Source organism: Pararge aegeria, chromosome 8 (genome assembly GCF_905163445.1).
Source record: "Pararge aegeria chromosome 8, ilParAegt1.1, whole genome shotgun sequence".
Taxonomy (NCBI): Eukaryota; Metazoa; Arthropoda; class Insecta; order Lepidoptera; family Nymphalidae; genus Pararge; species Pararge aegeria.
The window spans coordinates 3,617,710-3,632,981 of NC_053187.1; the positions used below are offsets into that span (position 1 = coordinate 3,617,710).

At 35.7% G+C, this 15,272-nt stretch overlaps 2 protein-coding genes across 2 annotated transcripts in view; one reads left to right on the forward strand and one right to left on the reverse strand.

The window, feature by feature from the left end:
* The first annotated feature begins 964 nt into the window (after positions 1-964).
* On the forward strand, positions 965-1,862 carry LOC120625903. The gene is made up of 2 exons (XM_039893169.1): positions 965-1,025; positions 1,102-1,862. The coding sequence occupies exons 1-2, from the start codon at positions 984-986 to the stop codon at positions 1,783-1,785; spliced, it is 726 nt and encodes a 241-aa protein (XP_039749103.1). The 5' UTR covers positions 965-983; the 3' UTR covers positions 1,786-1,862.
* A 57-nt stretch (positions 1,863-1,919) lies between these two features.
* LOC120625902 (putative uncharacterized protein DDB_G0286901) overlaps positions 1,920-15,272 on the reverse strand; it is a 266,693-nt gene continuing 253,340 nt past the window's right edge. The window contains exons 7-9 of the mRNA XM_039893168.1: positions 7,413-7,640; positions 6,574-6,728; positions 1,920-6,087 (exon numbers count right to left, since the gene is read on the reverse strand). Coding sequence (XP_039749102.1) covers positions 4,228-6,087; positions 6,574-6,728; positions 7,413-7,640 — 2,243 coding nt within the window. The 3' untranslated portion in view covers positions 1,920-4,227. The remainder of the gene's footprint in view (positions 6,088-6,573; positions 6,729-7,412; positions 7,641-15,272) is intronic.

Sequence of the window (15,272 nt, forward strand, 5' to 3'; positions counted from 1 at the left end):
TTTATTTCAAAATGAACAAAACTGTATTCGATGTTGTTCTTTTGAAGCAAGTTGTCAAACGAAAAATCAATACATATTATATTTTTTTTTATTAGGGGTAATGGTTGCCAGTTACAAAAAAAGTTATTCAGACTCGGTATCTAGGGTTTTGGTAGTAATAAAAGTGAGAAATCGCTAAATTTTCAACTACGCAACCAGCCACGCAACCAATAATTTAAAACAAAATATGTGTGCAAAGGTTTAATAATAGCTAAGTTTTATTTAAAGTACTTGATGACAGTATTGAAATAATTCAACGATTTGTGTTTGTAAAGCATTAATTCAATGATATTATTACAGCCAGCAAAATAATCAGCCAAAATTTATTTCGACCGTATCTGATCAACAATTAAAGTAAAGAATATCATTATTCTTTACTTTAATTGTATCTCATGTGTAATCGGTGATGAAAGTTTAGAAAAATGGAATTGGCTGGTTTGAAACAAAAGTTAATGGCACACACCGATGCCGAGGCAGCAGCGTCACTGCACTGGGTGGGATTAATCTAGCCCTATGATAATTTACTTGAATATATAGGTACAAAAGCTGATGGTCAGGGAATATAATCGGGGGATATAATTTTTGTCTCCTGCCTGTGCTAGCCCTGCAGCGTGAAAATGTTCAACCTTTTTGTAAACCTTTCCACTGTGCTTTAACTTGTACAGTAAACAGTAAATAGGTAATTAAAATATACAAATATTGAATTTACATTTGAATTATAGGACAAGTATGTATTTTATTTAAATATCCTTTCAGATTTAATTTTTTAAGCTAGATGAAATACTGCAAATATTGAAATAAAATAAGTTCGAGAATAGTTCAAACTTGGTAGCTCAACTGGCAGCTAGTATTGCCATTATGAAGTAATTAAAAGACTCTCCTCCAGTTATGCAAAAATTTGACAGTTTATATGGCACGGCAATAAAAAAAATATATAAACAACTATGTCGGGCAATCCTGATGATTTAGAGCAAAATATTGAAACCGTAAGCTTTTTATTTATAAAAGCCTGTGTTTTTACTACCTAAAATTTTACTCTAATCATAGCGTTTTACTTTTCAGTTGAAAACCTCGGTTAGAAAGTCATTTGCTCGTATTTACGCGAGTTTGAAGGCGAGGGAGCTGAAAACATTAAGGCAACTCGACGCTATACGCAAACAATGCCAAGACAACAAAGAATTGGAAATAAATTGTGTTCAGAACATTAACATATGCTATAGTGACGAGTCCACGTTACTAGATATCGTAAGTAACTATGGTGTTATTGATTTTGAAAGACTTAGTTTTGATAGCAGTACTTTTATATTAGAGGATTATATCAGTCCCAATGACGATCATATGTATTCGTATAAGACTATTGAAGAAATCACTGAGAACGAGGATGTAGGAGCTATTGAGGAAGCTGCGCTTAAGCAAATAACTGACACTGATGATTGTGTATGTATTGTTAATGTACAGGCTGAAGACGTGTCTAGGAAATTTCGAGAATTTAATGCTAATTTAAACGTAAGTGCACCTAACACTAATATAGATAATGAGGTAGATGAATGTGGGGATATTGAGACTATAGAAAATAAATTAGAAACAAACAGTATTACGGAAGATGAAAATCTTGATAATTCAGATGTGGAAGTGCAGAAAAACAATCCTACAGATGACTGGTTAAACTCTATCAAAAATCAAACTGAAACCGAGCCAACACAAGTGAGTGATGTAATGGAACACAGTACTATAGCTTGCTCTTAAGTTTTAATACTGACAGCAAGTCCTAGCACCAATTTACTTAAAATGCATTTAATAAAGATTTACTATTTTATGTATTATTTGTTAAACTTTTTTAATTTTATATAAACAAGGGTAAGGTAATAAAAGACATGAAAATTAAAGCATCAACTTATATTGTTAATACATTTACAAATGGTGTTACTGATCACTTAATCGCTAATATGCATTGACTTCCGATTATATTCTCTAATGAATAAATATTACCCTTTATTTCGACTGCACTTTGAGTACAGTTTACAAATAAAAATAAATGGTCACCAATCATCCGATACCGACTGTCTGATTAGCTGTGTCCATATGAAGTATAATGTCTCACAGGACAAGGGTTTGATCACCATGTGGATGAGCTGAGTTTGGCACCAGGCCGAGCTATTTTAAATAAGAACATGTTGCTAAGAAGCAAGTGATCAAGGTTCGCTATTTTCATTTTGTCTCATGGACAGTTTGACATAGTGACAGTAGCTGGTGTTAATAGCATTCCAGACATTGTCACACAAGCATTTATCATACGTGGACACAGCTAAGGGTAGAAACATATTTATAAAATGCCACCCAACTCAATGCTTCTTGTAACAATGCTTATGCAGTTTGTAATGTGTTCCTAGTAATAAAAAATACTATTTAATTTGAAACAAGTGTTGTGTGGCATTAGTGTTATAACCATGTTTCCACCTCGATTCGCTTTTCATAACATTATGGTTTATGGCACTTAATACATGACATATATTTTACATTTAACATCCCAGTAAATTCCCATCTTTGGATGGAATCGGTTTTTCATAAGAGATGTAATCTAGTTTGTACTCAACTATTTCACTGGAAAAATTGTGATGGCACAATCAGAAGTGCTTATGTGAAGAAGGTAAACTTGTGATAGATATACACAGACATAGGGAAAAGATTGATTGCTATACAGCTCTGAGATTATGCATAGTAATACAAAAACTGCATAAAAATGATTAAATAGTGGTAAAGATAGAATCTCCAGTGCCAATAGATGTAGGCATAGTTGTAGAACTACATTTCTCTGTGGGTAAAATAACTAGAGCCTTATTAATCCTCCTTAACAAGTTTGAAGAAAGAATTAACAACTCCGTCAGAATGAAATATTTACTATAATTCAATTTGTTTATATATAAACATATTTATGTGTATGGTGATCCATCTTTTCCCTTTATACTGCATAGTGTGTGCTAAAAGCTAGTAAAATTTAGATACACATAGATTACTACAAATGATGACGGTTACAATTCTAATTATCAATTATATAGGCACTAAATTACATTTGGATGGGTGTTTTTAGGCCACATTTGATTTACATGAAACAATGTTTATTGTCGCATAACTTTCGCAATATGTTACAAACTATCATTAACTGAATGTTACAATAATTTCAATGAATACTGAATGATAAGTCTAGATTAATAGTATAGATCAGCATTTCTTGACCTGGGGTGTTCAGAGCCCAGGGTGTAATTGCAAAGCTAGCTTAAAGCTTGCAGCACACCTTTGAGCCTCTCCCAAAAAGATGCTATAAGTAAAATATTTTGTAATATATATTACAAAGGTGTAATGGGACATATTAAGAGACATAGAGGCATTACCGTCAAATCGACTGGAAATCAAAGTCAAAAGTATGTCAAATCCATTAAACTATACTTGTGATTGGATGAGGTAGTGGAATTTCATGATGTTATCTTAATATAAAAAATATCCTAATATATAGTTTATAATCGTAACTTAAAAAATTTGAATATTATGGAAAAATCTAATAATATGTAGTTAAAAGTTTAAGTCAGTTCAAGTAATATGAAATTTATCATTTTAAGTAATATATTTTAATAATAGTTTATAATCGTGTATCAAAAATTACTCTAGACACACTTTAACCATTGCTGGTAATTTAACACCATTGATAAATCGTAAAAAAAAATATCTATTGCAAGAGAATGGGATAGCTTTAATAGTTTGTATAGTATTGTTTTTTAATTGTAACATAATGTCCCACAAGCCTTTCCTATACTATATTGCCCTACCTCTTCCAATCACTGTTTGACTGGTTATTATTAATATTTATTATTTCGTCCAGGATCAGTACCTTTTTGGGACAAACTTTGTCAATGGGAATCTGCCACAAAAAGTAGGCGAAGAAACGCTGATGTAGGTGATAGGTTAATAAAGACTAAAGCCATAAAGGGATACATGAAAAGATATTTTATGGAGTAATAAGTAATTTCGTAAATTGAGAGTACAAAATCTCGAGTACAAAGTTTGAACTAAATATATTAGTGCATATCTAAGGTATGTTATGAAGTTATTAAAAATAAGTTTTAACTAGCTTACATTGTGTAGTGATTAACCCTACTATTTTACATTTAAACAAAATAAACAATGTCCTACATGCTATACAAGGCCAAAGTCCGTGCACACAGCTGCGACATCACGATTGTTTTGCTTTTCCGAACCATTGGCTGCCATGTTCAGCTCAACCAATGTGTCCACACTATTTATACTGACCCCTTTCAAAATCTTTTGTGCGGCTAAACTAGTGAAATTAAAGCTCAAGTCGCTAAGACTTGGAAAATTATAAAAATCTTGGTGTTCTTTCTTGCCATCCTGACTAAGGCTGTACCGTTTTTGTTTGTTATCCAAGCAGTGAATTTTCTCGGTAGAAGTATTTATATCCTTTATCAGCTCTTGATTCTTCAGTGCTAGATTTGGTTCTGAACCCAGCACTGTTGGTTTTTGATCGATACCTTTCGTCAATAAGTTAGCTATCGACTCTGAGCTCATTCTATTATGTACATTTGGAAGCCCATTTAGCATTTGTAAAGCCGCTGCTTTCTTCAATAAATCGACACTCTTTAGTTCGCTATTCGAATTTATATTCGCATGTATTCCGCTATTCGCTGACGTTAGAGCGTTTTTTTGATATCTCAAATTCCCTAACGATCCGATTACATTATCGTAACTTTTAGTTGGAGTAGATGGATTGCTATTAGTGCATGTTTCTATATTGTGTATGTTGTTATGAATGGCTGGCGATGCCGGGTTAGATGCAACTTCATTTGTGTTATTTAACTGATTTTTGTAGATAAAACTATTGTTATTAGCTACACCGCCAATTTGTAAAGAGAGTTTTCGGTTGTTATTCATACCCGTGTCGTTCATAGAATTCTTATTGAACTTATTTTCTTGTACTTTCACAGGTTCTGCCTCTTGGTATATTTGTTTCTTTTTCTCAACACAAACATCGAAAGATGTTTCTGTTGGATTTTTTGTTGTTTGATTAGTTCCCCCGTTTTGGGAGACTGATACAACTTGTCTATCGTCGTTAATAATATAAATGTTACTCCCATTACTGGCCTCAGTAACTTTGCCATTTTCAAAAGTGATTACGGATCTAACTGGAGAGTTTTGAACGTATACTTTGGTGTTCGTTCCACCATTTTGAGACATTGTATTGGTGGTGACTTTTAGAGTAATTGAATTATTGGAATTAGAACTAGCAAGCATTGTTGTAGCGGGGTTATCTATTTTGGAACCGAGGGTTTTGTTGTGCAATGGTGTAGCAGTTTTTTTGGGTGTGTTTGGGCAGTTTTTTGGCGAAGTTCTTGGTGATGTACTTTTACCATTCTTCATCGATTCACCGCCAATAATTGGTGGTTTTGTTCTATACTTGTGTAAACTTTTCGGTGAACTTTGTAGACTTTGAACTTTAACAAGTGATTGTGCTCTGCTTAAACCTGGTCCTCCATTACTATGACTAGGTGAAGGTTTTAAAGTACGGTCGGATATGTGCGACTCTAGACTGGAGTGACCACTGCTGCTTGTGTGATAACTCCTTTTCATATTGAGGTCCATTTGACCGTTTTTACTCTCTTTCCTTGGTGTTCGATGAGTATTCGTACTCTCCAAGCTCGATGGGCCGCTCGTGGACATTACGTTATCTGAATAGTCCACACGCCGTAAACTTCCGTTTGGGCTTTCTCGTAGTTTTGGGTCGCTGTTTCTTTGTGGTGACCCAAAATGGTCTAGTATAGTTTTGTTGGTTGAACTTCTGCTCAGTGTTGATCTTGGAAGACTGCCAGAACTTGGGCTTGATTGTCTAACGGGCGAGTGGTCGTATTGCATGGAAGTTGCGAGTCCTGACTCTGTGGATAGATGTCTTTTGTGCCTCCTCGGAAGCGTTGACGACCGATTGCTGATCTCCGAACCATCATAGTATGACGACACGTATGATGTTTGACTCTGCAGCGACTCCTGTAACGAGAAAAAGGTCGGTTATAAAAATACAGTTATAAGTGCTTACAGTTATAGGTAGAAGATTTGCTTATTTAAGTGATGAACATGTAATGATAGCTCTTAATGCTTTCCTCTGTGTTACCAAATCATTAAATACGTGGTTTCAACTTGCCGCGTGTTATTATTATTACACATAAAGCTTAGACCTACCACGATGTTTAATGAAGGTAAAATAATAATACAGACTGCAATTTAAATTGAAACACTGAATTCCATTACTAACTAAATAATAGGCATCAAGGAGGGGAGTGGTAATACTTCCCCGGACGAGATTTGCCAAAAAAAGCTCCCCTACTACGCTGCTACCCATTTTCTCTTCTTCTCTGTTATATTCGCCTCGTGCGACACCGGCAGGAAGTGAAGAAGGGTGGTGGTGATCTGCCGTCCTCGCACGGCAAGAAGTTCAATAATAGGAGATGAAATGGAAGGTTCTTCAATAATAACCTTAGAGTCGGTTTGTGTAGCGACACAGTGGAGATGCACCGCCTTGGAGTTGAACCACTCGGTGGGCGGGAACTGCGCAGAGAACGTGCTCATCGCGCGGGTCTGCTTGCTGCGGCCGCTTCGTCTGAATAAGCGGGAGAGCAACGACACTTTCTCTGCAACGGGAAATGGGTATTATTTAATAATGCTTTTCTATGAACATGTTTTCCGACCTCCCTGGTGCAGAAGTGGGGCATTTTGCGAATTTATAATGTCTGAATTATCTTTGGTCTGGTCTATCGCAAAACAACCGGGAAAAACTCTGCAATTAATGGTATGGTATGGTTATTTTAACTGCCATTCTTAACCCTAACAGTTAGGCCCGGTACCATCTTAGATTGCTTAACCATTTACAACCAGGTGTGATTGAAATCGAGGGCTAACGTCTTGGTATTTTAATTCCCTGCCTAAATGAGGTTTTCATACTAGATCATTGTGCAAAAAAATGCTACCATTTTTTTATGATAAAAGAGAATGGTGATAGCCTATCTATAAATATATATATATATATATATATATATATCGATATATATATATATATATATATCGATATGTATATATATATATATATATATATCTCGGGGTACCTATCAGTTTCAATATCCGGCCGCACCGAAAACGTTTGAGAGTTCTCCATGTTTCAAAGGCTATTAAGTCTACCAATCCGCATTAGGCCAGATATTACTACTTCTTATTCTTCCTGAGAGAAGCGCCGTGTCGGAGAAGAACCGTGCCGGTGGTGGATGGGTAGGCGGTGATGGGTTGATAATGATACGATAAAAGAACCAAAGAATACTTACTGGGCGATGCAGATTCAACGCTAGGTGGGTAGTCGGTGGAAGACGAGCTATCGGTCGTGTTCGCGTGTTTGTGGTGCAAGCTGCGAGTAGATGCGCATCGCTGCAAGTACTTGCTGGACGAGCCGAAGATTCGCAGCGAGTGGCGGCGGTCGAGAGAGCGGGGCGCGGGGAAAGAGGCACTTCGGCGTTTGTTTGGCCTACCGTAGAGGACTTTGTCGTTGGGGTTACCTAGAACAAAAAATGGAGATTTTAATTGGGTAAATTGTTACTGCCCTTGGTACAGTGATATCTTTATAAAAGTTGGTCTAAGTTCGAAGACATCTTTATTATTCCTGAGTAAAAGAAAGAAAGAAGAGATAAAGTAATACGACGCCTTTGATTTCCTGGTAATTGCCGACATCGTGGCGACAGTGTTTGGAGGTTAGCCTAACACTTGCCACGAATCTATTTAGATAGATCCCTTACTAATGGAGGCTACATGGTTCCTTTGCTAACTAACAGTACGATTTCTCTGCCTAGACGGCATGGAAATTAATATCCAATCTATTCCAAAATCTTCGTATATCAGGTTCAAATTGGGAGTACTTTTAAATTCAAACTGCCATTGATAAGATTCTGGATTAGATTGATTATTTTAAGTCTAACTTCTGAATGAGTATCCTAACGTCCTACGAGAATGTAGGTAATGCTAGCCTATTAAATATCATCAATAGCTTATAGCAGTCCATTGTAGGCCTCTTCAAACGGAAGAATTTTTAATAATCATCACGCTGGGGAGACGGGTTGGTGATCGCAGTAGATGGAGTATGAGTCACAGAACACACGCTGCTGCCCGTTCTCTTTTTATATTCCCTCAGTCAACTCGTAGCGCACCCGCGGGTGGTGGAAATATTTTTATTTGCCGTCATCACACTATTAAACATATCACATAAACATAACGTTTATAGTTGGAAACGGTGTCATATTATTTGCTTTTGACCCTAGGAATAAAACTTATTACACTCCTAAAAATTTGACATGAACAATATCCCAAAATAATTATCCGACCCGTTACGTTCTCTCTTGGCATTAAAAATATTAAGTTTCAATTTGACTTAAGCGTGTCCTCGCGTGGGGTGGGACGGAATGTTGCCAGCGTGTTGCTACCATAAATTGCAACTAAATATAACATATCTAAAAGCGAACACGTTCATCTCGCAAGTGCGTGCAAGTAAAAGCAGCTGACGCATCAGCGGTTACGCCTGACGCACAAAGAAGCACCGCACATGCGTTCATAAATCAGCCGTGAACTTGACAGTCGATTCCCGAACGGTTTTATATTATCCTTTTGTCTTACAGATTTAGTAGGTGCCTACTAAACGTTTAACATGCAATAAATGGCAGTTTTTCTTGTTGCAAAATGGTTTGGTAGGTAGGTTCATTACAATTAACGCTTAAAAATATTTAGTAAGATTTTTCACATTGAATCCTAGCGATTTTTTTATTTATATCCCACTAAATATAGGTAAGCTCCCTATTTCTTATGAAAAGCCAATAATTAAGGAGAGATAATTTATGACGTAGAACAAGGAAGAGTCCTAGGAATGATGGGCTTTAAATTGTGTGAACAGAATTTAGAATTGAAGATATGGAAGATCATAACGAGTGGATAAAACAGTAACCAGCATCCTGTTTAGCACGATTTATTTGAATATTGAATTTATTGAATCCGTAATACTGAAAACATTACAAATACCAATTTTACATAATTTATCTTAAATACAGTTCTTCATCATTATTTATCCTTGAGGCAAAATACAATAAATTACCTAAAAACCAAAAACCAGAAACCAAAAACTCAGCTAAAATCTTGCGATTTTGTGTTATAGCTTTGGAACTCTTCGTGATAGAATGTGTGTGAATGAATAAAATAAATAAATATATTATATTGTGCAAACAATATAATATATTTATTTATTTTATTCATACACTTTATTTGTACGTTTAGTTGTAATAGAAAAAAAAATGGACACAACAAGAAGAAACTGAAAAAGTAGGATACAAAAGGCGGCCTTATCGCTTAGTAGCGATCTCTTCTCTTCTTTATATGACTATTAAATGTTGCAGTTTGGTGAAAAACATCATGTTTTGACTACTTATTTATAAGCTGTAGGTACTTACCTATTTGCAACTATGTGTAATGTGTATGTACCTAATTCTAATATTAAAAGGTATTCATTACCTACAAATTAAAATATTTGCATATTAAAAGGTATTTATTACCTACTATAGAAACCGCGATAAAATATTTCTATGCTACTTAGAATATTAGGTATCATTGTAAGTCTCTACTCAGTAAAGTTTGCTCAATACAAAAATAACAAAAGCACTGGCCACTCAGAGCATAGGTACATAATGATGCGTAACGCAATCCTGAAGGCGGTAGTCAAAACGCAAGCTCATAATTTGTAACGCTGATTCATGCCCAAGATCGGTATACCTACTTAGGTACCGTTTTGAAAGTTGATCCATCTGAAGTTCTCTCCAAACATTTGTATCCTATACAAACAGTCGCTAATTTAACGCTTATTTGCGAACTCTGTTAACAAACTGAAAAGCAAAAGGAATCTTCAGATGTGCCAACAAGTCGGCTGCTGACACGTTCGGGCTTAACTTAGCTAACAATAAAAATATAGGATACATTTTAAAGAATGAGTCAGATCGAGTGGATAGCCGATCTAGAGTTGTGACTGTCTACACGTTCAGCAGGGCTATTGCGTATTTGTAGAAATCAGCCCAAACAAAATTTATGAGGTTCCAAACTCGGATAGAAGCAGGCGCTACTTTGTACAATTCCATGATATATATTATGAAAATTCGCGGAGTACCTATAGCAAATTAAGCTTCATCTGCATAATAATTATGCGGTTCCTGCTTTACCTGTCACTAATTAATAACTTCAACTATTAATTAATTGCACGTGTGTCTTGCCTGCGTGGTATTGTATATAAAAAAATCATCTAGGCTGATCCTTTGAGCAAAAATCCCTTCTGTCACCAGATAAGGCATTTAAATGCATTGTAGGTACGTAAAATCACCGAATATCACAGCTTCGTACATATTGTTACCTACTTGTTTTGCGAGCTCGCCACCTCTACAAGCTACCACAAGCAAAAACGCATTCGGCAGTTAGTGTTGGAAGTTGCCATGTCTGTAGACGATGCAGATGAGACCGGAGCCTCATCCGTCAGTTGAGTGGAATCCTTCTCCATTAAAATACCGACATGCGTTCCGTTACACATAACAGAAATAGACCGGAATGTGACACGGGCCATTTGAGTTCAACTTCAGCTAGATCAGGAATAAAATAAAACTTTGAATGTGCGAAGCGGTGGACGATTTTATCACTTCTTCTATTAAGATTGTAAAGCGGTTGCTCGTCGTAGTTTTTACTTTCACTTTAGTTGTCTGGAAGTCTACTAAGTCCGGGTTTGAGAAGTCTACGAAAATGGACCTACCTACCTAACTTCTTCTTCTTCTGCCGCAAGTATTATCTATATCGTAAGCGGCAATTCTTGTAAGATTTTATATGGCCTATGGCTTTATTCTTCTGCTCAAACCCTTTGGATCTTTGGCCTCTACAGGCCCTTTAAATTCATTTTTGAAAAAATACGTTTTCTATTGTATCCCTTTTCTGAGAGTCGTACAACCGATCAGCTGGATTGAAAACACAAAGTTTGATTACAAATTGCAAATGGTTTGTATTTTTCTGTCTTGCTAGGTACTATCTTTGCTTTGTGAACAATAGTAAAATGTTATGGTAGTTTGCTTAAGGCTCTGGCTGCAAGTTGGCTGTTGCTTTCATAACACTGTTCGTAACACTATCAATAGGCTGTCAATACTCCCGTCGCTCGCCATTTTATGCACTCTTTTTTTTTTTCTGGCTTTACAGAGATTAGCCAATGTCAGGTGTCTATATGTTTAATAAAAGTTAGGGAAACTTAAAATATAAAACATCAGGATTAATCTACTTAACTATTTGGATAGGAAAAGGATAGGGATTGATTCTACTTTATAAATATATTATACGATTTGTTCTATAGTTTGATATCATTTTTTTCTAGAAACAAAGATACAATTTTATAAACTTTATACGAATGGATATTTAATAAACAAATTATAGAGGTGGGAAATGGAATGTTTAATGATTCGAGATGAGCAAGAAAGGCAGAACGATCATACATAGGGCATGTAAAGAAAACATGGTTTAAGTCCCCATACTCCCCACAGGAACAAAAAGGATCAGGAACGATTTTCACTCTGTGCAAGTGCGCCGGGGTACAAACATGACCCAGGCGCATTCTACACAGAACAGAGGTGACTGTTTTAGAAAAAACGCATTGGCTAAACCAAGGTTTTCTCGGAATGGATACTTGAATTTTCTTGTAATGTTTACCAACTGAACTATCATTATTCCATACCCTATCCCACTCTTCATACAGATAAACCTTGGCTTGGTTTGCCAAGTCGGAACAATGATTCGTATATGGTACAATGTCTCCTATGCGAATAGCCTCATTTGCCAATTGATCCGCTCTTTCATTTCCAGGAATGCCGACATGACTTGGAACCCAAGCCAGCACTATGTTACAATTTTTCTGTGAAGATGTATATAGTAAATCTCTAATTCGAAAAACATTTGGAGACTGCTTATGAGACTTGAACGGAAATCCCATAATAGCCTCCAAAGCACTTCGGGAGTCTGTAAATACAATTGTTTTTGGTATTTTCAGAATTAAAATATATTCAATAGCTTTGAGTAAACCGTAACATTCAGCCGTGTAAACTGATGTTTCTGGTGGAAATTTAATCTGCTGAATAACTTGGTATTGTGAATGGTAGACCCCAACGCCCACGCAACTCTTACTCCCATGTTTAGATGCATCGGTATATAAACAGTGCCAATCAGACCATTCATTATTAACAATATTATTAAAATCCTGTTTTATATTAGGGCTATTTTTCAATAGTCCTTTATCTAATTTAATTTTGGGAACCGCAATAAGATTTTTGTAATTGTATTGGTATAAAGGCAGAGTAACACTGCGATGAGTGGGAGCTCCCAAGCTTTCATATTTTTTATAACTTTTTACAAGACACGGTGAATCTTTATGAGTCCAGTAATTACAGGTATCAATCTGATCCGCAAGTTGCTTAACTTTTGGAAATAATGGATGGGAGATAAGCTGTAACGTACGAAAGAAAAATTTATCACAGAGTAACTGTCTCCTAAGATATAAGGGCGGATCACAGCATTCTACCTGCAAACAGTTTATTGGAGTTGATTTCATGGCACCTGTAACTAGTCTCAAAGCCTTGGACTGAACGAAATCAAGCTTTTTAATTGCACCTGTGTTACCAGGGTGTAACAAGAATGTCCCATAGTCTAAAATGCTCCTGATCAAAGCATTGTATAACAGTTTCATTGTAAAAGGATGTGCACCCCACCATACTCCAGAAAGACACCTTAAGATATTTAAGTTTCGCTCACACCTTAATAAAACATATTCACAGTGAGGAACCCCAGTCAGCTTGGAATCTAATATAACACCCAAAAATTTTGATTTATCTGTAACTGTTAGCGGTACATTATTGTAACTAATGTGAATACATGGGAGGATTCGTTTCCGAGAGAACAATACAACAGAGCTTTTAGATGGTGATAGTTCTAGACCATTATTGTCTAACCAAGACTTTAAATCGTTCAAAGCTAAGTTTAATAATTCACTGATATTATCTAATGATCGACCAGAAACATATAAAAGCAAATCATCCGTATATTGAAGAACATTTGCATATCTCAATACAGAAATTTCCAAATCGTAAGTATAAATGTTATACAAAATAGGGCTCAAAACCGAACCTTGTGGTAGGCCCTTCCATACAGTTCTACTAATGAATTCACTTTGGGAATGGCCTATTGAATACTTTATATATCTTTCGTATAACATATTTACAATAAAATTTATTAATAAGCTAGGAATATTCAGGGCTAACAGTTTACTCTTTAAAATTGAAATGTTAACATTATCATAGGCAGCATTTATATCTAGGAAGGCAGCAACCACTGATTCATTTTTGGAGAAACTGAGTCTGATGTCTGTGGTAAAGATGCTCAAGCTGTCAAGGGTACATTTACCTTTCCTGAAACCAAACTGTGTTTTTGATAGTAATTTTTTATGTTCCAAAAACCATTCCAACCTGATTTTAATAAGGTGTTCAGCAGTTTTAGCTAACACAGATGATAGAGCTACTGGTCTATACGATTTTGGATCTGAACTCGATTTGTTCGGCTTCTGTAATAAGATCAATGTTTGTGATCTCCAGGATTCAGGAACGATACCCGCAATTATAATATTGTTGATTAAAGAAAGATAATAACTAAGACTATTGTCGTCAAGATTTGACAAGAAAGAATAAGGAATACCGTCTTCACCTGGCGCAGAATCTGTCGTTGATGAAAGTACGCCTTTCAGTTCTATAAGTGTAAATGGTGAATTCAAATCTGAATTGTTATAATAATTGTTATTGGATACTATTAGAGGCATTATGGCCATGGGACATTCAGGTACATATGGAGGACCTAAACGATCCATGATTTGCTCTGCTATTGCTGGAGATAATTTATTCTGTTGTGTGTCTTTAAATGCAGATCTGAACTTTCTAATATTTTGCCAAACTATTGATGATGAAACATTAGGATTTAAGGATTTACAAAACCTACGCCAACCTTCATACTTCTTTACCCTAAGTAGTTCCTTAGTAGAATTGGCAATTTGTAAGTAATGGTCAAAATTGTCATCAGTCATGTTTTTACAATATTGCTTCTCTGCTCCCTTTCTTTGTTTTACTGCATTAGTGCACTCTGCATCCCACCATGGTGGTGATGGAATAAATCCTGAACCATACTTTTTTAATGGAAAAATTTCATTTGCAGCTGCAATCAATGCAGTAGCTAATGTTTGTGAGCATTCTAATATGTTAGAGCTACTTATTGGTGGTAAACTATTAACTTTCTGTTCAACAGCTACTCTATACAAGTTCCACTTAGCATGAACAAGTTTATGTTTTATTCTTGGTTGTTTCACATGTTTTGGAGGTTTTTCGAAAGGAAAAGTTATAATAAGCGGGTAGTGATCACTACCATAAGTAGACTCTGCAGTTGACCAAAGGAGAGATGAAGCAAGATCAGGGGTGCAAATGGACAAATCAGGAGCACTAGGTGTCCGTGCAAGCCTTGTTGGAGACCCCATATTCAAAATACACAAGTTATGTGAGCTAATTAACTCTAACAATTGTTCTCCATAATAGGTTGATGTAGCACAACCCCATAACATGTGATGAGAATTAAAATCCCCTAAACATAAATAAGGTTTCGGCAAAAAATTAAAAAGTTGATTAATTTCATTAAATATATCATTACTAGGACGAGAAAAATATATAGACACATAACATACACTATTTACAATAACTGCAATAACTGATAAGTTATTGCTATGTACAGGGAGAGTGATATTTGTAAATGCCAGATTATTTTTGATGAGTATGGCCACTCCACCATACCCATCAGGTCTATCTTCTCTGACACAAACATAACCTGGCATTTTAAATAATGACTCCTTTCTCAACCATGTCTCTTGAAGACATATGAGAAATGGTTCATGTTTATTTATTAAATGTATTAATTCGTGTTTTCTACTGTTGAGGCTCAGGCAATTCCACTGAACCACTTTGGCTCTGTGATCCATTGTTGTTTGGGATGTGGTATAATGCTTCAATTACTGTGGCAACGTGGGACGGTGTAACTATGTTTGATTGTGA

Coding starts and splice junctions, on each gene's coding strand:
- LOC120625903 (XM_039893169.1), top strand. CDS start 984: ATGTCGGGCAATCCTGATGATTTAGAGCAAAATATTGAAACC. Junction 1,026..1,101: donor TAGAGCAAAATATTGAAACC/GTAAGCTTTTTA, acceptor TTTACTTTTCAG/TTGAAAACCTCGGTTAGAAA.